Consider the following 25,303-nt stretch of genomic DNA (forward strand, 5'->3'; position numbering starts at 1 on the left):
TATGAATGTGCTCTATTAAAACAATTATCCAGGTTGCCCTGGACAATCCGAACGAAAATAAATCCCAACGAACTTCTCAGTATGAACAAGAATCGATACGTTTAATATGCCCCAGGAGGTATGTGCCGCATCAAACTAATAAAACATTAGTTGTGTGCGGCACATATCCCCGGGGGAATGTGTTGAGATAAATATTCGAATATGTATATTTTTCAAATAGAAATCAATTGCTATTTGCATCGTTCAAATCGGTAGAAAAACAACTTATTCATGGCTTTCGCACTGGAATAATCCACTCATGTTTTTGGTGCTGCACTAACTGTAAGACTCAACACATGCCTCCGGGGATACGTGCACGTGTCGCAGTTAATCATGAATTGTAAATTTTGTTTTTTTCTTCAAAGGTTCTAAATTGAAGTTGTCTTTGGTATGTTACTTTTTCTTTTTTTTTGCTTGCTCAACTTGTGAATTTTATGTAATTGTGATCAGAACATCGGTGGGATTACGTTGAAAAACTCTGCTCGACTTCGCCCTCTTGTGATCTAATGGAAACCGTATAATAAAGACCATATTATTATTATTATCATTATTTTTATTATTATATATACCTACCTTAATCTACTCCAATACTCAAAAAATTGTTTCGGTTTAAGTCGAGTTAAATCCGGTTTCGCCCGACGTACAAGTTTAAACCTGCTTAATATGAGACCCTAAGCGATAGTTCACACTTCTTTTTCGTTCCTTTCAAACACGTAACTTCAGCTTATCTCAAGTCCGCCCAAAAATTGACCAGAATACCACTCCAGTTTGATCATTCGTTACTTTTTATCACTCTTCATTTTCAGAGTTTCCGCTTTCAACATCGTTCAGCCGGATTTTTGCTGTCTCAACTGGGAGCAGAAAACTGTACAATTTGCTTACTGACTCAGATAAGTCAAAATTAACGGTACTAATTCATTTTATTTCATCACTACTCTGAAATTTGTATCGAATTTTACCAACATAGTGGCGAGACGTCTAGAAGTTATAAATGAGAAAAATAACCGATAATGAGTATCCTGTTTCCAAGATAAGATCGGATTACACATGTCGCGCCAGCTCTTCTGAGTACAATGTTTTTCATTCTAACTTTCTGATTTGTGAATTTCTGATTTATCACAATTCATTAAAAACTCGAAAATAGTATAAAGTTATAACTTTTACTAATCCTCTAATTAAAAACAGAATGGGCTTAAATAAAAATAATTAACTTCAATAATAAATGTATTTTATTATTTATGAAAAATGACACATACAATAACACAATATATAATTATTATCGATATCGAAGAATATATAGATATCGAATGAATATTACAATATAATCCATGATATAAAAATACTTATTGATAAGGCATTTCAATTTCAGGAGCTATTTATGAGTTATATTGGCAGAATCTATCACAGAATAGAAAATTATTTAAAACTTGTAATCTTTCCAAAAATGCAGTTTTAAAATTACTCAATTCAGCTTCTCATTGTTTCAAGTCAGCTACAATATAAATATTTACTTCTATTTTCACTAAACAAGTAACAATGAAAAATAAAATGCCCATATGAAATAAATGTTCCAACCAATTTTCAAATCGAAATAAATAGTAACCCTCTAAAAAATCGTGAATGGATGCGCAATTTCAATGAGGCACTAAATAAATGTTAGTATGGATTAATGAAAAACCCGTATTTCATAGAATATTCCTCTTGATCCATATTATAGACTAGATTGAACAAAATAAGAGAATTTACTGACATTAGAATAATAAATCGATACAGTTAGATAAGTCCGGGCTTTCTAGCCGTGGTCGTATAGGTTTATCAGATAATGTTTTGCCTACAACTGCCGTAGGTATCTTCAGAAGTTTCTTGGTCATAGATTATAACTCGACACTGGATTTTTCTGAACTGGTTTTTTTAGTACGGACAGAGATTGGAGGTAGATTATTTATCTCCAGTTTTTCTGAACTAAAGGGTGGTAAGGAAAAATTTTACGAGCCCCCGACTCGAGAGCAATAACCTTATATTTTTAACAAAATTGTGTGAAAAATATTGATTTAAAACGATAGAAGTTAGACACAACTAAAGACCATATATACAAATTCAAATGAAGGAATTCATAAGAAAAGAATCAATTTAGGAATGCACCATTGGTTGCCTCATATTTTTGTCGCAGTACCTTGTAAGCGCGGACTAGCTTGTAATGCATGATGTTGAGGACAGACGAGTCCCCATAGAGGGTGCAGGGGGCCCAGCTGTCGCGTTTTGGAGGCAGAGCAAATTGCCATCGTAATAAAAAAACAGTTAATAAATCGATTATCCACTGCCCTTGCGAACAACACAATGGAAATTTGTACTGGACTTTATTACATTATAGGACATTTTTTTTATATTGCTACATAATAAAAACTTTCGAACCGTTTTTTTTTTTTTAATTCTGTTTTAACCAACAACATCGGTCCAGTTTTTTAATAAGGATTAATCAGTAGTTAGGATTTCCGAAGTTATGAAAATTAAACAAAGTAACTAAGCCAAAAGGGAGCAAAAGCGAGTAATAATAGATAAACAACGTCACAAAAACCATTTTACAATCGGTTTATATTTATATAGCCTTTAGTTTCTAGTACGTTTCAGAGAACTACAGATGATGGTCAGTTAAATACAGTCATAAGGAAGTTGAAACTTCAAATCTTATTTGTAAATAAATGTTATTAACCATTTCAAAGGATTCCTACAATTGAATAATCTGATAAAAAAAGGGGTTTCCTCCACCGTTTCAACATGAATGAAAAACTATGATCGCCTATTACCAGTATGAGTATACTGATGTTTAAAATACCATGGACATAAGAATTTCTGAACAATCCCACAGAGCTTTGAGAGCTTATAGCTGAAATTCAGGTAGTTCGGGTATTCAAAAGAAGATGCCAGGAGTCTTTTACAACTTTAACTTTTTCAACAAAAGAAATTGTATAAAATCTATCAGAAGTAAAACAGTGTATAAACGAATGTAACAACAATATAATAAAATCACAAAGTGAGTAAGCTAGCAAAAGTCGTGAAAACATTGAACAGTATTATCTTCAGATCATAAATTTGACTAAGTGCAAATTGGGAAGTAGTTTGGTACACTAACCTCTCGAAAAGTACCTTTGGGGATTATAAGGACACAACCAACAAAATAATTTCTCAGCTATCGCCTTAAAACATATAGCATTTCAAGTAAAAATTCTGGTTATTAGAAGATACGCCCAGATTTTTGTATTTAGATATTAGAAAGAAGATTTCCTGCTAGCACAAACAGGTAAGTACTTTTAGGATGATTAAAGACATATAATAAGTTAGGAACACCTATTCTGGTATTCTGGTTAAGCTTTGTTGCTTAGCCCTTCAAACACAGCTGAATAATAGACGCTAACCTCTGAAAATGTTTAACAGAATATTCCAAACTATCAATAGCAGACACTTTAAACCAGTAAATGACTGTCTCAAATTATTAAGATATTTTTTAAACAAAATTCGACATTTATCTTACAGTCTCCAAAAAAATAATTACTATTTGGCATGCTGACCGTCATAGAAGGGTAGTTAATACCACCAATATCCAATAGCTCTCATGTCTAAGGCGTCAGTAGTATTATCAACAATGAATAAAATGATCATCAATCTACAATAATACACGTATTTATCCGCCAAAATTGCTTTTTTTCTGTTCAAGCACAAAAAAGCAACTGCCTTTATAGTTTAGGAAGAGAAGTTATCTGAATGGAATGGGTTAGAGAAGTATGCTACACATTCTTACATGCATAAAGTACACGTAGTTGAAGGACAAACATCGCATGCGGCAATACTGAATAATTCAACATTCAATGGCAACACATAGAACAACTCAAATAACTCATGTTATTTGTTGTTGCCTTACTTGAATTATCCTTGAATCCGATATTTCTGTTGGATAGAGAAAAGTTTAAAGAGTAGTGTGTAGTCTAAATAAAATAATGGTTTAGTTACTGGGATCAAAGTCAAAATATAGATGTATCTAATACTTTCTGAAAAAAAAATATAGAAACAATATACAGGGTGATTCATTAGCTCACCGACAAACTTCACCGTATGAAATATCCTGTAATTTTAACAGAATAACATTATGGGAGCATATGTACGATTTTAATTATTCAAGAAAATAAATGGCCTCAAAAGTTTCATTCATTGATATTGATATGATTTATTAATAACAAAAATGGATGCTTAGAACCAAGCGTACATATGTATACTTGATATAATTAATAAATAAATTCACTGACACAAAAGAATTTCTGGAAACTTGAACAACCCTAGCAGAATTGAAATGTTCTGGCTTCGTCCAAGTGACTTTGGATACACTATACCAAGTCTTAAATTCATACTGCAATTTTAGTGTAACAGAACACGACAATAATTAGAATACCTACTGACAATAAACTATCAAGTGTATTTACGCTTGTTTCGAAGCATATTCTTTTGTTATTAATAAATCATATCAATAGACATGAATTATACTTTTGAAGTCATTTATTTCCTTTAATTGAAAGCAGAAATATGATGCCATAATCTTTTTTTTTTTTTGTTAGAATTACATGACCTTCCATATGGCAGAATTGGTCGGTGAGCTGATAAATCGCCTTGTATACTAAATATTGGTTGACAAAAAAAAAATTCTGCCCAGTTTGAAAGTGAAGCAAATGGTCATTAAAAATTAAAAAAAAAACAAATATTTCAATTCCCACATGAAAACAATAAACAAACATTAATCAAGGTCTGTTCTGGCTGCATAGGGTAACAAAAACCTAATTCTACAATGTACAAAAGAACATATATGTAGATCCGCCGCCAGGACCGGCATACCAGACATTTTGCCGGGGCGGCAACTTGTAGAGGCGCAAAGTCGCTTAATAAAACATGACAAACTTTTTGGCACCAAAAATTTTTCTTAGTGAAAATATTACACTTTGTAGTGAAATAAAATAAACTTCCTAGCGCCAATATTAATGAAATCGAATATTCGAATGCGGAAAAACAGGGCGGCGAAATTTTATTTTGCTGGAGGGCCAAAATGACTGGCGACGGCCCTACATATGTGTACTAATATATTCATCCACACATATCAATACAATTCATAACAATAACTGTCAGTAATTATTATAATATTCCAATATCTTCAAGATGCAAAAATATTTTGCAAATAATTTGCATTCCATTCAGTACTGCAACCATAGTAAGTAGATTAGTTATCTATATTTAAGAAAGCTAAAATTCTAGCGTTATGAAATTAATTTTGTATTTAATAAATCCATATAAAATCAAAAGATAAGAATATTATGAATATCATGTATTTTTTAACCTGACTTTTCTATGCCTCTATGAGATCTACCAAAATCCCAGACCTAACTGACTACTGTTGAATTTAGAATATACAATAAAAGGAATTTGACTTCGACATCTAAATAGATGCTGGAACAACATTTGAAATTATCAACTCGTTCTACAACTTAACTAGTTGGTAACCATCAAATAAAAAATAATAACTAAATACTAGATACCCATTTCTACAAGAATAGCGAAGAATATATTAGCAAACACATGAAAGAAGTTACTGGAATTCCATTACAGTCATGCAATATATATAATGCAACGGATATCTTTGCTGACCACATCAGACCATACAACAATAGTATCAAAAGCAATAAGAATGTTTTACTCATCAAAAAAATTGTTTGGAGGAGCGTAGAGACACAATCAATTATTGTCCATTTAAGTACTGATGTGAAAAACGAATTTTTATAAACACGATATATCTGCCACATCAATTTCTGTTAATACCAATTCTACTAATACAAGAGGCATTAACATAAAAAAATTGTATTTTATTATTCAATGTGTCTAAGCAATTTTGCTAACAAATATATCAAAATTAGCTTATTTTCGGTTCTTAATTTTTGTGAAATTAAATGTATTTTTATATAGGTATGTATATTTTGTCGTCGATGAAGTACTTCACAAAACACAATCTTTTTTTCAAATTTTTGAATAGTGAGATAGATCAACAATCATTTCTCAACTGGTTCTACTATGTATTGCTAAGGCGTATAAAGTTGCAAAATATTTTTGTTCAGAAATTGCAATTGATCTCTTGGCACTAAATGATTTTGATGAAAATTTTGGATTTTCGATTTTGGACAGTTATGGTCTAGTGTAAGGAGCAAAGATCATTTTTGTGCAAATTTCATACATCATTTCAGTTTCATTCATTCATTGTAGGCTGGGGGTGCACTAGGATCTCTTGCCTCAAAACCTATAGCATTCTTACTCTTTTCGTTTGGAGGATAAGGGTATCCTGACGTTTGTGGGATGTATGTAGAAGTGTATGAAGATTGATTTGGATAAGAACTGGATGAAGCAACAGACTCAAGAGGTCCTTCTATATGTCCTACCTTTATTTCTGCGATCACAAAATTCAAATCTCTATTCAACCCTGAAGTGCTGGCAGTAACTTCTAAACGATAAATTGATTCTATAAGTTGACATTCTACCATGTTAGGAACAGCTAGATCATGAGGTATCTGAAGATTCACATCATATGTCTGAAATAATTTATTTATGTGATTGAATTCCCAGCATTAATTATGATTAATGAAAAGAAGGACTCAGACAAAATGGAAAGTATCTCAAAAACAGTCATAGAATATAATATTCTCATCTTATAAAATTGTAATTGAAAACCATTGCTTTGGATCAATTGGTTAATCCTCGGTGAAATGTGGTGAAATGGAATAAATTAGGTAAAAAATTGATTACGGCGTGTCATAAAAACGTTAGGACACGTGGATTTTTGTTATTTGTCACGCATTTTTTCAATAAATACTCTTCACACAGATATGTCTATGAGAAATAGACACCAACTCTCTTATTCTGAATGCAAAACCTAATTATTATTGAATTATTGTATTATTTTCAAATCTGGCTAGCCTAGGATTTCCTGAAGAATCAAAAAATTAGATAAAAATTGCATGCTGCATTCAAAATGAAAGAGTATGTTCGGGATTATTTACCACTAGAATTCCTTATTTTCCTATTATCCCCTAGATTATCCCTATTTTAATCAAGAAGTTATCTATATTATTATTAACTCGAGTTTGAGAAGGTTGTGAAATCTGTACACAACACATATTTGCATTTCTTTACCAGTATCTGTTTTTAAAATGTATTTAAAAGAAAAGCTCATCACTAATTTCATTAGCGACAAAACCAAATGCGCAAAAACAGCCAAACTATTGTTTCTAGTTTCACCCTGATTCTTAAAACAAGAAATGAGAAAATAGCATTATTTACAGAATTACATGTTAAATTATATAGAAAAACTACCTCTCACTTGATGTTGAGAATGAGCAAAATTGATACCAGATGGTGTTTTATGGTCCGGTATGCCGGTCCTGGAGGCGGCACTAGACCGTAATGTATACAATTATCCTTGTGACCTTGTAGTGAGATAAATTGCAGCTATGACTTAAATAGGTACACAAGAAAACGGAAAAAAATAGAAGTGTTGAACGACAAGGGATATAATAAAGCATAACATGTACTTTGCAGATTTGACGCCTAGGTTTTCCATATGATTCGAAGATGAATATTCCGATTGGACCATTTTTATCGAAATTTTTTATTTCAAATTTTATTTTCATCCTTTCATTTATTTCCCCAGTGTATATAATATTATTATTGCATGAAAGTTTTTTGGTCGTGACCCCTTAGGTGGGTATCTCAACCAAAAAAACCAATTATTACTTTAATCAGCTTGAATAAGACCTCATTTGGAGTATGGCCCAATTATTTTGGGAAAATGCCCCAAACAAAATCTGTAAAAAATTGGACTGTACACAATATCAGGCTCTTCGTGTTATGATAGGATATATGAAATCTACACCCATTAATGTAATTTTATCCGAATGCGGAGAGCTCCCTCTAGAAAAGAGAAGATTCATCATCCTAGCATTCAAATATATTACCAATAAATTTCAGTTCCATAATCCAAAGTGTCAATAAACTACATACCAAACAAACGCTTTTCCGTCATGATCAGAAACCAATATATTTGAAAGCCTATGAAAATATTCTGTCGCATAGTTCGAAAATTCATTCTGGAACATCAATACCATTTTGTTCCTTAGAATATGACCAACATGCTTTCCCATGTAACACCCTCTTTCCCCCATCATAAAAAGAGGACATATGTGTCAATTTGAAATTCAATTATTTTTGCGATGAGAAATTTGAGAGTTATCATAAGATCTTTACAGACATCTGCATTAAAATAGAAAACTCCACCCATTCAGTAGGTATAAGCATATACTCTCTAACTGATGATATACAGACAGAAGATCAAAGATGGCAGGCGCCGCGGGCGATCCAAAAATTGCTCCTGCAAACTCATTAAATAATAAAGCTAACTACACGTGTTGCAAAACAAAACAGAGTTCAACAATTATCTGTGTAAACTGTTGTGCAGCTTTTCACAAAAGTTGGTCAGAAAGAGTGAAGTTTACATCTGTGGATGAAACGAGAATAAAGAGTTGTGAGGTTAAGAACACAAATGACGACAAAAGTTTCCAATTAACAGCTACTAAACGAGAAAACGTGCTACTACGAGGCCTGTACTGGCAATCATGAGAAAAAATGTCATTCTACGAGAAAACAACGCTCTACTTGTGGAAAAGATCGCAGACCTAACCTATAAACTAAACGTTCTCTATCAAGAACAACAGAACGGCGGACCAGTCAGTGAACATAGAAAGCCCCTATACAGCCAGAAAACTAAATAAAATAGTGCTGATCCTTCTGCTAATAGATTGAGTGTTGCAACATATCGACAAGATATACCGACACCGACACAAACCGCAACAAAATTCAACAAAACCAAAGAAACCTGAAACTGAGCATCCGATCTCTGGAACACAAGGAGATACAGAAAACTTCCATGAACAGGAGAAAGAAGAGAGTATCACCAAAAATGTTGGGTACTAATGAAGCACAAGAAGAAGATGAGGGTTTCTCAGGTGTAGAAAAGAAACTATGGTTATAGCTATACAGATGCATGAGACACGTCACTCAGGAAAAAATAAGGGCCTACATAAATAATAAACAACATTTTGAGAATGTGGAATTAACAATTCATGAACTCCCAACAAATGCAGAAAAAACAAATGTTTCAGAGTAGTAGCACCTTTCTCCAAAAAAGAAGGCAGATGTATAATCCCAACTTCTGGTCCCGAGGTGTTGGAGTCAAAAGATACGACTTCAGAAAACAGCAGTCTTATAACGGCGAGGATTTTTGAGGAATGTAACACACAACAGAGCAACAAACAATGAACTAAACACTCTTTTCATAAATATAAGAAGTCTACAGAATAAACTAGAGGAATTTGAACTCTTCATCGAAAATGAAAATCTAGATATAATTTGTGTATGTGAACATTGGCTTCATCGGGGTATCATTGAATACTACCAAATAGAAAACTTCTCCCTTGCGAACAGCTACTGCAGAATAAGAAGTAATCACGAAGGTGTGATGATTTATGAGAAATCCCAAAATAAAACAAAAAAACTTCAGAACATTGACTGTCTCTCAATGGACGTTCACTGTGAGATATCAGCTATTGAAGTGAAAACAATCAACATCGTAGTGCTCTGCATATATAGATCACCGTCGGGAGACACTGAGATCACTCAGAGAGAATCTAGCTTCTCTGAATGATTAAGCCAAAAATGGCAATGTGGCAAACATAGAGGAGGAAAAAGAAAACACGAAAAGTCTATAGGAACTAAATTCAAGAACAAAAAAGAAAATTCATATCAAAAAGGGTAGTTGAAGCCTCAAACAACTCTAAAGCAATCTGGCAAGTGATTAACGAACCTAGAAATGTGAAGAACAAGACTAAGACTGACTCCAAAATATATCCTGATGAATTTAATAATTTTTTTGTGAATATCTCCACAGTTCTTCTCGACTTGTTACCACCAAAAAACATAAATCCCATTGAATTAGTACCACAGAAGTTCAGATGCAGGGAATCAATATTTCTTCCCCTACCACTCCACAAGAAGTTAAAGACATCCTCGGAGATCTCTCTAATAGCAAGGCACTAGACATGACATGAGTAACAAACTCATGAAAACCATTGGCGAAGGCATTATAGATCCTCTTGTTATTATAATAAATAAATTTTTCGAACTTGGTGACTTCCCAGAAAAACTAAAACAATCAAAGGTTATACCTGTTTTCAAAAAAAGGGAGATAAGAATAGCCCAGACAGCCATAGGCAATTTCAATAGTACCAATTTTGTCTAAACCAATAGAAATAGCTTACAATAATAGACTTCCATCATACATGGATAAAAATAACCTATTTTCATCTTCGCAATTTGGATTCAGAAAAAAAAATGTCTGCTGTTCAGGCGATTGCTCAACTTGTCACTGCGATAGTTGAGGCCTTTGAGAGGGGCGAAATAGCCTCTCGAAGGCCTTTGACTGTGTCAATCACAACATCCTCCTAGGGAAACTAGAACTACAGTCGCCGCCAAATAAGATGGCAAAGCTAAGGCGCAGAGAGAGATAATGCTATCTCCTTCGCACTATTACGGCATTGGTTCTGGGGTGTTGCTGATTTCGAGACTGCTTAACTCAGTGGCGTGGTAAATAAATCGAATCGGCAATGAATTATTCGAGATAACGAAAAAAAATATCAGAGGATAATATTTGACATTGAGAGTAGAACCATTTATTATAAGAATAATATAGAAAAAGTTTACATTTATAACAGGTACTTTTATTTGACAGAATAAGATATACAGGTAGTACGATAGTATGACATTGAATTCGTTATGCTTTATATATACGCTACTGAATGGAACGCTTCGGTTTATTAGGTACCCTTAGTCAGTCATTAGCTCCTCCTTCAGTTTTGTGCGCAACCAAGTTCTTGCCAACATATTTGGCGGCGACTGTATATGACATTAGGGGAAAATCTTTTGATTTCACTGAGGCCTACCTAACAAACAGAACGGTGCTTGTATAATATAATAATGTCAGATCCACAGTTCAAAATATATCAACAGGGGCCCCCCAAGGCTCAATCATAGGACCATTATTGTTCATCCTGTGAGTGAATGACTTCTCAGACAATGTGAATAATGCAAAGTCCATCTTATATGCTGACGACACCACTATTTATCAGGCGCACACGGAAATAATAAACAGAAATTGAACAGATAAAGCCTTGGTTCACCTCAAACCAGTTGAGTCTTAATTTAAACGAAACAGTACCTCTAAATTTCTCTCTCGGAGAAATTAATGGAGAAATCGAAAACATGAAATTCTTAGGACTCCATCTTGACACAAAACTGTCATTGAAACATCATATCCAAGCTCTCACAAGTGAACTTGAAGTCCTATTGAGAAAACTATCACAAACAGCTACCATGGAAATCTGTAGGGTAGCCTATATGGGACAGTTTCAAAGCCAAATATCATATGGAATACTTCTGTGGAGTAATGCTACAGACTGGATAAAAATATTTCGCATGCAGAAAAGAGCCATCAGAGCAATAACACTAACTCCCTATACTGAAACATGCAGACATATTTTCAAAAATTTAAACATTCTAACTCTCCCATCGTTGTTTATATATCACTGTCTATATTATATCAAAACTAATGAGCAAAACTTCTCTAAACAAAATACTCTTCACTTATATGACACAAGAAACAGAAATGATCTAATAATCCCACAACATAGACTCACCTTAACTCACAAAAGCTTTATCAACATCTCTATCAAACTTTTCAATAAACCTCCCAAGCAAATGAAAGATCTTCCACCAGCAAAATTTGAAATAGAAATTATTAAAAAAATTCTTCTTGCACTTAATGCCTACAATATCCGAGAATTCTTTGATGCTGAGGATCTCTACTCAGTAAATGTGTATGTATGATATTTTCAACTTTGTGTTCCTGAATATTCCGATGTACCTGTACTGAACTTTGATTATTGTATCTATTCATGTATTTGTCCATCTAGAGATACTAATCCATGTATATTCATATGGATATTTAATAGTGGTCACAACTACTTGTACTAATTGTAACTGTGGCGAAAGGGGATCTCTATCCCATATTCTACTAGACTGTAAACAAAACAGGCATAACTGTAAATTTTATATTCTAGACAAAAAAACTAAATTATCCCCTACCTATAAATTAATATGAGGTAATTTTTTTGAAAGAGAAGTAATTGAATTGTTGATTGAATTTCTGAATAAATCAGGGGTAAAATTGTTTTTTTTTTCCTCTTTTTGCTATCTGTTAACTAACATTACTCCAAAGTATATGTTTCATTTGTATTTCCCCTTATAAAACCTTTTTCTTATTTCCTAGGGAGGGAGTAGGGTAAAATCCAGGTGCAAGAGAAAGAAGAGAAAAGTAAATTACAAATATATAAACAAAGAACACCATAATTTGGGTGCATGCTTCAGCGAGCCCAAAATTTTTTTTTCTAAGGAAAAAAGAACGAGACAACAACTTTATGATATTATGGTACTCCCATGTCAGTAGAGACCCTTGGCTATACGATTCCAGGGATCTCAGCGTGGCCTGGCTGTCCGTAGTGATGAGAACTTTTGAGGTTTCTTTTGAGACACTCTTGGGTGTAAGTATAGGCAGCTAGTGTCTCAGTTTGCAAGATAAAGGGCTCCCTTCCCAGGGATCTAGAAGTACTCAATGACCATTTCAAAGGGCACTTGGAAATCGAATATAGTTGGCATCAAATCCAAGGTTTTTGCCAAGAGGATTGAATATAATTGATTCAATATCCCCATATGTCCAATCCAGCTTCCCGGACGGAGATTCCCATTGTGGGATATTCGTATTGCTTCCAACAAGCTACATTTCCTCACATGTAAGAATAAGGGAGACATATAACTTCAAGCGCTGCTGTGGAAGAGGTTATAACATGGTCTGACACCAATATCGTCATATACCTTACAGTTTTGATCCAATGAAAATATTATTTCCATTATTTTTTCTGTACTTATATATTTCAGCAGTTACTTCTATGATATTGTTGGATATTCATAGTGATGATGAGCCACACATCTTGCCCCAAAACTTTCAAAATCCAAAAAATTTCTCTCGTTTAGCTTCTAAGAATTTGACTATTTTCGTTTTTAGCTTTATTATTTTTTTTTAAATAGATTAGAGATTTTCTTTAAGAACTGTACCGAGTAGATGTAACCTATAACTTAATATAGCTGGACAATACTGTAACGAAGTGGCAAGCCCTACGCCACTGCCTCTTTCTAGAAGTAACCGAGAGCTAGATAGAAAGATCAAGTCTATTCTAGACACAGATGTCAGCGGTATATAACCAATGGAAGCCGCAGAGGAGGGCAGTGTCGACGTAAGCGGCGGTCAGTGCCGTACACTCAAGTAGATATAAGATGTGGAAATAAATTAATGTAGCAGTATCTGTAAATAGTTGTATATGGTAGTATATCTGAAATAAATGAATAAATAATAAATGAATTAGTTTAGTAAAAAGTACCGATTTAATTAACCGAAAAACGTAACAATTGGCGTCAGTTGTGAGATTCGCGTGTTTTCGAACAGAGAGTTAATTAAATCGTGGACATTTCTGTAGATAGTTTTATGGACATTATCGTGGAAATTTTTATGGATATTCTTGTGGAAAGTTATGTGGACAGTATTTTGAACATTTTTTTTTGTGGCCACATATTGAATGCGTTACGAGATCGCAGCCTAGGAAAATGAATCAGATAAGCTTGGAATTCTTTTAAAATGCTTTTGAGCAACTGAAGGAAAACATTATGGAAATGAAGGATAACATTAAATTCTTACAAAATGACATGGAGGATAACAGTATAAAAATGGTGGATAACACGAAAAGGTTAGAGAATACTTGGAATGAGGCCGTATCGAAGAAATTGGAAGATCAAAAGAGGAACCAGAATAATCAAAAAGCTTAAAAAAGAATGGAAGCTTTACCAGATAGGAAAATAGAACGTTCGCAAATGACGAAAGCCAGGAGACAAACTGAAAGATACAGGGCCCTTCAGAAATTCCTAAAGAATGTTTGCAGCGTGGATATCTGGTTGAACCAAAAGCTTCAGATAGCGGCAGATGAGAGCTATAGAGAATCTCATGACCTGAAAAGTGAAATCCAGAAGCATTCTACATTCGAGGCAGAGGTTATGGACAGCGATGGAAGAGTGCAAAGCGTAATAAACGAGGGACGAAAGTTGCTACATTCGAATCACTATGCCGAAGATGAGATGGTCATAAGGCTGGAAGAAATCAAAGAGGATTGGAAGAGACTATTGGAACTCAAGCAGATCAAACGGGAAAAGCCGACCGAGGCATATCAAGCACTGCTTTTCAGCAGGTCCGTCGAAGAGTTCGATGTTTGGCTAGGTGAAGTCGAGATTCAAGTTAGTAACGATTTCGGAAACGACTTGGCTTCAGACAACAACATCTTAAGATGCCACCCAGCTTTGAAAAATTGGTACTAACAGCACCTAGAGAACTACGAGAGCATCAACGAGATAGATGGGGAGGTACAGTCGTTGAACGACAGGAAATCGCTGGCAGCGTCTTTGGACCTAGGTATCAATCTTGCCGCGGTTCAGAGCTTACAGAAAAGGTATCGGGCGCTGGAGGTCGAACTGAACACGAGGGAACACATCGTAAAAAGTTTGATGGATAGGGCGGTCAACATGATGAGATCCGTGAGAAAGAGAAGGAATTGTAGAATCGATTTGTGATGGTGAGGGATATGGCCAGTCTGAAGATGTTGAAGTTGCAAGATGCCCTTGAATCGGAAAAGTTTTACGAGGAGAGTTGCGAAGATGAGGCTAGGATTTATGACAAGTTGTCGGCTCTGGCAACAAGTGAGGTTGGTAGAGATGAGATTTCCGTTCAGATGTTGCAGGGAGAGCTGGAAATAATAACTGCTGAAGTTAAAACTTACCAGGAAACGATCGATAAATTATCTCAGAGGTGAAGCAATCTTGTGAAAATAGAGCACTACGATGCAAATAACATCAAGAAATTTCCCTCTCTAAAGCTTTCCAGTATTTCGTGTTCCTCCAGGAGTGCACCAAGCTCCAAGAATGACCAAGTCCAAAATTGAAAAGCATAGAGTTGATGTCGAGCATGTGGAACTCCTAATTCATGCCTTCGACACTTTTTACGCTAGTATAATGAATAGCGAGGCAAGGCTCCAATCATGTTTAGCTAGCGAAAATGCTCTGTTCGAAGCTGAATGCAGATATAGCGCCAATATCCAGGAGAAGATGATTGAGGTCCAGACCCAATGGAAGGATCTTTTTGAGCTGGTTAACGTTCCGAATGAACTCTTGGTAAGATAGAAGAGCTGAAGAAATAATCTCTTGGATAATCGAGAAAGAGGTTGACTTGTGCTACGAAACCAATAGTCAAGACTCGGAAAGTAACCAAGATTTGCTCAGAATACCTCAGGCTTTCGAAGGCGAGTTGAAAGTGGTCAAGGACAAGGTGGACTTAATAGAGCAAGAGGCCAAGAAACGTGTCGAGGAATTCCTAGATACCAATGAGCACATTGACAGCAAGAGGGAAGATACGGCGGAAGCTTACAAATATCTTGTTGTGGGCGCAGAGAGGAGGAAATATTACTTACAGCAATTGAAACCATTCCGAGACATTGCCGAGAAGATCGAAATCCTGAAGCTTGGATTAGGGACTTGGGAGAATCGAAAGGATATCTATGACCAGAACCTGAACGCTCAGTTGTTCGAGAAGGAGGCATACCGGCGTGGACTTGGCAGCCACTTTTCAGCAGCCGAATTCATTCCAGCAGCCAAATGACCAGTGGCGTCGGTAGAATTTAAAACTAACGAATCGATCTGTTTTTGGGGTGCAACGCAAGAATTTGCTTTTTGAGTTCACTTGAACGACTTCAGTCAAGTTTTTATGACATTTCAATGCATGCACAAAATAATATTATAGATGAACTTGAATTATGCTGATCAATGAAACGACGAGGTATATACAAGTATTTTCACGAATGAAACCTTGAAAAATGTTTAGCCAAGTTGATATTTGGAATATTTACTCTTCAATAGAAACAGAAAAACATATCCGAAGCACAGTGATTTGCAGGCCGTCTAAGGGGTAGTTTACACTTGTGAATTTTTCGAAATTTTACAGAATGACCCTGTCAAAAATGTTAAGCCAAGTTTATATTCGGTATCATTACTCTTAAATAGGTAGAGAATAACATATCCGAAGCACATTGATTTGCAGATCGTCTAAGGGCTAGTTTGCACTTGTGAAATTTCCGAAATTCCCTCGAATGACCCTGTAAAAAATGTTTAGCCGAGTTGACATTTGGTATAATTGATCTTCGATAACTACAGAATAACATATTCGAAGCACATTGATTTGCAATTGATAATAACAAATATCAACTTGGCTGAACATTTTTTACAGGGTTATTCTTAAAAATTTCGAAAAATTCACAAGTGCAAACTACCCCTTAGACGGCCTGCAAATAAATGTCCTTCGGATATGTTATTCTGTAGCTATTGAAGATCAATTATGCCAAATATCAACTTGGCTAAACATTTTTCACACGGTCCTTCGTGGAAATTTCGAAAAATTAACAAGTGCAAACAACCCCTTAGACCGCCTGCAAATCAATGTGCTTCGGATATGTTATTCTCTAGCTATTTGAGAGTAATAATACAAATATCAACTTGGCTAAACATTTTTGACAGGGTCATTCTTAAAAATTTCGAAAAATTCACAAGTGTAAACTACCCCTTAGACGGCCTGCAAATCAATGTGCTTCGGATATGTTTTTCTGTTTCTATTGAAGAGTAAGTATTCCAAATATCAACTTGGCTTAACATTTTTCAAGGTTTCATTCGTGAAAATACTTGTATATACCTTGTCGTTTCATTGATCAGCATAATTCAAGTTCATCTATAATATTATTTTGTGCATTGAAATGTCATAAAAACTTGACTGAAGTCGTTCAAGTGAACTCAAAAAGCAAATTCTTGCGTTGCACCCCAAAAACAGATCGATTCGTTAGTTTTAAATTCAACCGACGCCACTGGTCGTTTGGCTGCTGGAATGAATTCGGCTGCTGAAAAGTGGCTGCCAAGTTCACGCCGGTAGGAGGCGTCCATTCATGAATTGGTTGATAATGAGAGAGGACGCTCTCAAGAACGAGAAACTGGGTTCGCATTGCGACTTTGAGGAGAGGATCAAAGTTCAAGAGAAGACCGTTGGGTGCTATTTCTGTGAACAAGGAAATTGCAGAAACGGAGAATCCTGTAGATTTAGACACTGGGCCGGATATGTTCAGAGACTAAACAGCCTAAGAAGGGGGCAGTGAACGAATTCGCAAGCCCTACGCCACTGCCTCTTTCTAGAAGGTACCGGACGCACCGAAAGCTCGATAGAAAGATCAAGTTTATTCTAGACAGAGATGTCAGCAGTATATAACCAATGGAAGCCGCAGAGGAGGGCAGTGTCGACGTAAGCCGTAAGCGGCGGTCAGTGCCGTACACTCAAGTAGATATAAGTTGTGGAAATAAATTAATGTAGTAGTATCTGTGAATAGTTGTATATGGTTGTGTATCTGAAATAAATTAGTTGAGTGAAAGTACCGATTTAATTAACCGAAATATGTAATACGTAAGTGTTATTCGTTCCTTTTATGAGTGTCATTGATTTTAATCACAAGAATAGATTTTAAATAAATTTATTTGAAAAATGCAAATGCAACATTCATTAAAGGTTGATGAAAATCAGCTATTCTTTTGAGGCGACTTGTCTTTACTATTAATAAAAGAAAAATAAGAAGCTTGACTATACGTTTATCAATTTTTAATAAAAATATATTTATTAAAAATTGTGAAACGTATAGGCAAGTGTCTAATTTCTTTTCAAATATCAATATTGAAATTATGTTTCACATAGTGATAAGCGAGGAATCAATTTCAATTGACTTTGCACTTGAACATAAGTGCAAATTAATTTATGTATATATCATCTAGTAAAAAAAGATTTACTTTTCAGATTTCAATAATGTGATATGTATTGCATTGGGTGCAACTTCAAATCCAACATTGCAAAACATTTATTGATTGAATTATTTCTTTAAAATAATATGAAAAAGTTACCATTACGATTAATCTTAATGAAAAAATTACATTTAAAATCTTTGAAACAAATCATGATTTTGAAACTTATGCAAAAGGGTTTTTCGGATATCTCACCTGCTGACCATGTGCCCCTACACCAGTGATTGTTTTGCTTGTTAAATCCTCATTTATATATCTCATATCATGCCTAGGATTCTCTGAATGTGCAACAAAACATCTAACAAGTTTAACAACCAACTGCTCGACATTATCGTTACTAGTATTATTAATTTCCATGTTTATCCTAATGGTTTCCCCAATTACAAAAACTCTTTTATTTATTTGAGCTTCCATAGTTACTGGCTCCGTATTATACACCCAGCAGCAGCCCATCATACTCTCATCTTTGGCTTGACAAGGTAGACGAAGACTTTCAGGTAATGTATTTATATCTAGTACAGAAATCACTGCAAGATCCACTCTGTCTTTTGGATCAAAAGCTAAAGGTATGTCAACAAATCCTTTTATACTGTATCTAATATAACCATACGGAAATTCAAACGTAGAGGGTAAACTAGGAGGTAATAAAAATGTAAAAGGATAAGTGTAAAATCCAGGATTAATAACACCATCCTCTGGTTCGAACAATTTGGTTTCCATTTGAAAGAAATAATGAGTACCAACGAATGTAGGTGCGTTTTTTCCTGAACCTCTCCACTCTGTATATTCTTTTCCGTAACATCTTATTTTTATTGCTCTTATTTGAGTACTTGAATCTACAGTGCATGTAAATCTTCCTCGTAACAGGGTACCAGGGTATAGAGGTGGTGCGTTATCCACTATCACTTTCACCTTCATAATACTTCGATTGAGAGTTAAATTTTCTTTTCAACTTAAACGTCGTCTATTGATTTTCCTCGTTTACGCCCTAAATAGGTTAATTATCCCATGACCCCATAGACCATAGACCTAATATTAATATTAGGTCTATGCAATAGACCCATAGAAAACCGACCAATTGGGTATGGTCTATGAATTATCCTCATAACTAGTTATTTGAAACGCTTAGTATTCTCTATAAAAATAAATTTATTTCTTATTGAGACGCCTCCAATTTTCATTTGTATTGTCCTGAATACAAAACTTATTTGTGTTCAATAGGCATCTGAAAATAAGAATGCAGCGCCAAGGTGGGCAAACGTAGAACTATAAATATTGACATTGTCCGAATTGATCATTCCGCGTTACCCTTCAATTATTCATCCCAAAAAAGTATTACAAATGCTAATGTATTGAATATTTTTAGGAATACTACAGAAAGACACATGTCCATTTTTCAATTATTCATTAAGAGATAACTCAATTTACATAAGATGTTTCTGAAAATAAATTTATATAACTATGCTACTTAAAACTAATCATATTGAAACCTATTTATCCAATTATGGACTAATGAAATTTCAATTGAATAAATTTATAAAATGTTTTAGCGAGTCTTTCTCGAGCCAAGTTTTAAGTGCGCCCTCTCCCGGGGGTATTGTGTTTCGTCGCGAGATCGCTGGTGAACTCTTCAGTTAGGCTATCCAGCGATCTCTGCCTAAGACACATCTTCCTACACTATAGGGTGAGAAGTGAATCGGTTGTTTCGCGTCGACCCCTTTAAATACGCCGAGGCCGATGTTGTGTGGCGCATTACAACCATGGCGCCATCTTTGAGCAAACCGAGTCACTACAATGTGATAAAGAAGTATCATCAGTATGCCCTGAAAAAAATATATATTGAATTTCATAGTACATGTCCAAATATTTCTAAGGAATTCACATATTAGGTAAAGGTACCTAAGTTTTGAAGACTTCAAAATAAAAAATTCAGTATGATTTTTTGATTGTCTATTATAAATAATTTTTTGAAAAATCAATTCATGAACATTTGCTGCATACTAATTAGGAAATGCTGTATTTCATTATTTTTAAATAATCTAATTCCTTAGAAATCTATGTTCTGCAAATATTGAATTGGTTATAGCACAAGCAATTGTAAATATATCCTTAACTTTCTTCACAAGAGACCACTGCAATTTACATCCTAAAATTTCGAATATCTTAATACGCTGATTGACTCTTTCAATATGTACTCGAGCAGCTGCTATTTTAGCACTTAACAATGCTTCCTCGGTACTCAACTGTTTTTTTTTTTTTTAAGGGTGACCTGATCAACTCTATTTTAAACTGATGACAGATATTACTATTAAAAAGCCTTTGTCAACCATAATAGCATCCTGTGAACTTCCTAACTTCAAAATCAGGTCACATTTGTTGAAAAATAGTTTTATCAAATGCTCTTCCGCCATATGGTTTACTAATAAAAGTAATTAAACCTCCAGGGGAAACAGCCATCATAAATTTATTTGTGTTATTCGATTTATACTGAGAGTAAGATCTAATTCTGCAGCAAAGACATCTTGGTTTCTTAAAAAAAAATTCCTTGCAATTTAGGATAATTCTAATATTTTGAAAACATTTTGGCATGTTTTTCTGTATTTCAGGAAAATCTGGAAATGTTATAACATAACTTAGAACTCTACTTAAAATGGATAGTATTTCATAAATGTATCTTCATCACAATTTTTGTGAAATGCCAAAAAATAAATAATTTCACATATGTAAGATCACATTTCAATTTGGTTAGTACTAAAACAATACGCTGATTATTGATGGATGTGATCTTTGATCACTAAGCACGTTCGGTTATTACCTCGGACCGTTCGGACTTGTCGGAACCGTTCGTTTATTACATCCAGATTGAGGGGAATACACATCTGGAGCGTTCGGCAAATATATCTGAGCAATCGGATGTCGATCTTTTTCGTCGGACGTTTTCGAGCTAGCAAAGGGATTTTATCCACAGAGTTTACCTTTGTCTATGGATTATTGGATTTTATCTGTCTTTGATGTTTGTTTATTTATAAAAATTAACATTTCGTCGTAGTTTGTATTGAAAAATTTCAATACCTAACTTGTTATAATTCTATAATTGGATTTTAAATAAAATTATGGTTATGGAATGCAGATAACAAATGAATAGGCAGTGTGTATATTTTTGGAATGAGATATCTGGTGGTGACTTTGGACAATATCATTAGTAAGACTTTGGGGACAGATAATTTTTTCGTGTTATTGTATAAAGCGTTGTGCATGTTCAGTTTATTCAGAAGAGCGATGGACATTCAAGCTAGGGATATGAAGAAAAAGGCCAAGCTTTTAAAAAAGCTGACTATGTTTACAATATATGAAGTGGACTGGTTTCATTACTTCTAAATAAATGAGACAGACTTCAGTGAATTTTCCACCTTATTATATCGAAATTATGTAATGGATGAAGCAGAAGAAATTAACTCGTTCAAGGGTATCGACTGGGACATCAGTGTCCCAGAAGTATTTATAAATGTCCTGTTCAGCAATAAATATACCCAGCATGGAATCAATTGGGAATATAAAGCCAGATCAGTGTATTCAAGGTACTATATCTATATTTGTGTCAGCTAATAGTTTATTATCATACGAAAGTTTCAGAGAAAAAATACCATATTCAGGAAAAGGACTTGAAGTTTGTCAGTTGGACCCGAGGCTTGTTGCTTTTCTGAATGGTGTTATTTTCAAGAATGGGGAGTCAGTGAAATTATTGGAAATCAAATGTCTATTCATTGGTAAGTTTCTAGTAAGTTAAAGAGATTATTTTTATAATTGTTTATAATTTCAGGTCGAATTATTTCTGCTGAAAATACTGAGCACCATTGCCAATATTTGAGAAGAGGAAAAGCCAGCTAATTTGAAAGAATAAATAAACATTATGCTAGAGTCTGATTAAGTATGGCAATTATGAATTTGAAAAATTGCGACTCTATAGTGTTCTCATCTGGTGATAAGATATCCAAAACTGATAGTGAGCCATTTGATGAAGAATTCACAAAAAAATAATTCTTAAAACTTCAAATGATTTATTTTAAAAATATGCTTTACACATTATGTAGCATGAAAGTTTAAATTTTTTAATTAGAAAGATATTTTTCCTAGCCTTAATTATGCTGTAATAAGACCATCCAGAATAAGAAAAGTTCCGAATCATACATGTCTGAAGTTATACATGTTATAACTTCCAGACTATTGAAAAATTTGAGTCCAGTTGTTATTAGTAAGAGAGTAAAGGATTTGCTATTGGATCATAAAATATACAGGTTGAGTGATTTATTTAGGAATCATTTTTGTAAATATTATTTGATAATTTGTAACTACAAACATATTCATGTTTTCATTACAATGACTTTCAATACTACTCATTTATAGTTTAAGATTTTTTGATTGACAAGCCATGTAAACTTTTGATGGCGTATGTTTTTATGAATTTCTTGTGTGCAAATAAATTATTATTATTATCAAATACTGCATTGATTTTACATATCATTTATTTATCCTATGGCAGTATAAGTTATCCCATCATACATTCCCTTGGCACCATAGTCCATTAAATTACTGATGAAAATAAAAAGATATCATCTTCCAAATCACTTGGATGAATTTGACATGAAAATTCCTGTTTTCCTTCTTAAACTTCCATTGAAACATTTTTGTCTTCATAAAACGAATGGAGATTTTAGAAGTGATTCCTCCTTGGAAATATACTTTCTACTAGATCAGACCATTTTTCTTTTTATATCTTTTAATTTTTTAAGAGGAATTAGGTATCCGTTTTTTTATACTTCTGAAATAAGTAGAATGAAATTAGATAAACGTAACATAATTTAAACTAATAATAAAACGAATTTATTCAGGAATTTGGTCCAAATTCCTGAATAATTCATATTCATATTTTATGGAATACTTCAGGTTGCCATTTCTCTCAAAATATGATCAGCACTACAATAAGTTTTAGATGAGAGACATTTGCTATCATTTCTAAAATATTCTTATCAAACTCTTCTCACACTAATAATCCATATCACCATATCTTTCCTTCTTTTTCGAGCTACTTTTTCTTATTGTAATATGAATTGTGGCAACCAACTACATAGCAATGAATTTGTGAATTTCTTGCAGTAAATAATTGATAATATTAAAGTCCATACCTTCAGAATTTTTCCCTATTTTTCAATATTGAAAACAACATCAACTCAAAACTTCTTAGTATAGTTAAAAAAAGCATAAATTTCTAACGCCTCTTCAGCAGGCAAGACAGTAAAAGTGTATATTATGAATATTGATTATGTTTTACTAATGATTTCATTTCATTTAGCCACGAAGGGCGCCACATGCGTATATCAAAGAACTGACATAACAGCTGAAGCTCAGGAAGCTCTGTACCGTTCGTTTATTACAGATAAATCTGTAAAATCCGACATATCTGTGGTCACGTGGATAAAATATCCGTCCGCTCTCGGATGCTATTGCCGAACGCGCTTACTGTAAACAGATTGTACTTCTTCTACTATTGTATAGGCATCTGAAAATAAGAATGCAGCGCCAAGGTGAGCAGACGTAGAACAATAAATGTTGACATTGGAGTGTTTTGTTGTATTAGTTGTGTGTGTATTTGCTCCATTTAAATTTGATTTTTCAATAAATATAAAAACTTTTCAGACTTCTATAGTTAACAAGTGTATTACTGTGTGTATAATATTTTCATTTTAGGTAAAGGCGGTAGGTATCATCATTTGTTTCAGTTCAGTCTATTGATATTGAAAGTTATGCAAGGATGGAAGACTTCGAAAAATGACGAATAACAACCGTGTGCATATAATATGTGAACGGTTCAATCAACATTATTATACTACAGGATTCTAATAGTACCTTTTTTAGGTCCAAACGGCAAGACTGAGTTTAGTAGAATACTTGGGGTATCTTAAAGGTACAAACACTTCAAGAAATGTTTATGAAGGTGAAGAAGTTTTAAATGCTGGTCACATAATAAAAATGTTACATGTTATTTGCATGAGTAATAAACTTTAGTTGAAAGGTTTTTTAACTTATCCGAATTGATCATTTCACATTACCCTTCAATTATACAGTCCCAACAAAATATTACAAATGCTAATGTATTGAATATTTTTGGGAATACTACAGAAAGTCTCATATCTATTTTTATTTATTTATTAAGAGATAACTCAATTTACATAATATGTTTCTAAAAATAAATTTATATAACTAGGTTACTTAAAACAACTCATATCGATACCTATTTATCGAATTAAATTATTGCTTGACTAATGAATCATCAAAAATAATGAGAATTCAATTGAAAATATTTCACTTATGAAATGTATTTATTTCGAAAATATATTCGGCATATTATACGACTACTTTAAAATAATTAAAATGTGATAGAGAAGTATCATCAGTGTGCCCTGAAAAAAAAATATATAGAATTTCAGAGTACATGTCCAAATATTTCTGAGGAATTTTTTCAATATTGTGTAAAGGTACCTTAGATTTGAAGACAATGTATCTTCGGCACAATTCTTGTGAAATGCCAAATAAAACAGATAATGTCACATATGAAAGATCACATTTCAATTTTGTTAAAACTAAAACAATACGCTGCTTGATTGTTAAACGATGTGATCTTTGATCACTGTAAATAGATTGTACTGCTTCTACTATTGTACCTAATAGTTTCATATTATTGAGACCAGTAAAACTGTTTAGAGCACTATCTGTTGTTATCAGGTCACACAAAGAAGATACTTTAGGGGTATTCACTTGCACTTCGAAATCCTTGAAAGTTTTAGGCCCATTATAATCAGGCTGACCATGAAGATGCTGTAATAGACCTTGTGCAGTTTCGATTTCATCTTGGGAAGTAGATTGTAGAGCAGGTTCGAGTTCTTCACAAGAGCATTCTTCAGCAACAAGTTTTTCTTTGATGATATTTCTTTGTTTCAATCTTTCAGATCTACTACTAGAATATTCAAGTTCTTCCTTTGTGGTAGTTGATCCAACAGGAAGATTTCTGGAAGGCACAGCAGTCTTTTTCAAACAT

General features: G+C 33.8%; 2 protein-coding genes and 1 long non-coding RNA gene across 4 annotated transcripts; 1 reads left to right on the forward strand and 2 right to left on the reverse strand.

Annotated features, from left to right (window-relative positions):
* Positions 1 to 2,211: 2,211 nt before the first annotated feature.
* LOC123681648 (arrestin domain-containing protein 4-like) lies at positions 2,212 to 19,227 on the reverse strand. Its single transcript, XM_045619872.1, has 2 exons — positions 18,406 to 19,227; positions 2,212 to 6,653 (listed from the first exon to the last, which is right to left on the reverse strand). The coding sequence occupies exons 1-2, from the start codon at positions 19,126 to 19,128 to the stop codon at positions 6,318 to 6,320; spliced, it is 1,059 nt and encodes a 352-aa protein (XP_045475828.1). The 5' UTR covers positions 19,129 to 19,227; the 3' UTR covers positions 2,212 to 6,317.
* Positions 19,228 to 21,048: 1,821 nt separating this feature from the next.
* Positions 21,049 to 22,708, forward strand: LOC123682664. 2 transcript variants are annotated; one of them, XM_045621412.1, is made up of 3 exons: positions 21,049 to 21,788; positions 21,838 to 21,977; positions 22,031 to 22,708. In XM_045621412.1, exons 1-3 carry the CDS (start codon positions 21,643 to 21,645, stop codon positions 22,096 to 22,098), a joined length of 354 nt encoding a protein of 117 aa, XP_045477368.1. In that variant the 5' UTR covers positions 21,049 to 21,642; the 3' UTR covers positions 22,099 to 22,708. The 2 variants fall into 2 exon arrangements, with proteins under 2 accessions (XP_045477368.1, XP_045477369.1); XM_045621413.1 differs by having other exon boundaries at positions 21,844 to 21,977.
* A 290-nt stretch (positions 22,709 to 22,998) lies between these two features.
* LOC123682665 lies at positions 22,999 to 23,724 on the reverse strand. Its single transcript, XR_006747844.1, has 2 exons — positions 23,394 to 23,724; positions 22,999 to 23,029 (listed from the first exon to the last, which is right to left on the reverse strand). It is a non-coding gene; the product is annotated as an uncharacterized LOC123682665 (long non-coding RNA).
* Between the last annotated feature and the right edge of the window lie 1,579 nt (positions 23,725 to 25,303).

Source organism: Harmonia axyridis, chromosome 6 (genome assembly GCF_914767665.1).
Source record: "Harmonia axyridis chromosome 6, icHarAxyr1.1, whole genome shotgun sequence".
Classification (NCBI taxonomy): Eukaryota; Metazoa; Arthropoda; class Insecta; order Coleoptera; family Coccinellidae; genus Harmonia; species Harmonia axyridis.

What these genes read in the sequence shown, in the direction of transcription:
- LOC123682664 (XM_045621412.1), top strand. Translation starts at nt 21,643, where the DNA reads ATGGATGAAGCAGAAGAAATTAACTCGTTCAAGGGTATCGACTGGGAC. An exon ending in GCCAGATCAGTGTATTCAAG is followed by an intron (nt 21,789 to 21,837) that starts GTACTATATCTA and finishes ATCATACGAAAG; the next exon opens with TTTCAGAGAAAAAATACCAT. An exon ending in AATCAAATGTCTATTCATTG is followed by an intron (nt 21,978 to 22,030) that starts GTAAGTTTCTAG and finishes TTATAATTTCAG; the next exon opens with GTCGAATTATTTCTGCTGAA.
- LOC123681648 (XM_045619872.1), bottom strand. Translation starts at nt 19,128, where the DNA reads ATGAAGGTGAAAGTGATAGTGGATAACGCACCACCTCTATACCCTGGT. An exon ending in TAGGGGCACATGGTCAGCAG is followed by an intron (nt 6,654 to 18,405) that starts GTGAGATATCCG and finishes AAATTATTTCAG; the next exon opens with ACATATGATGTGAATCTTCA.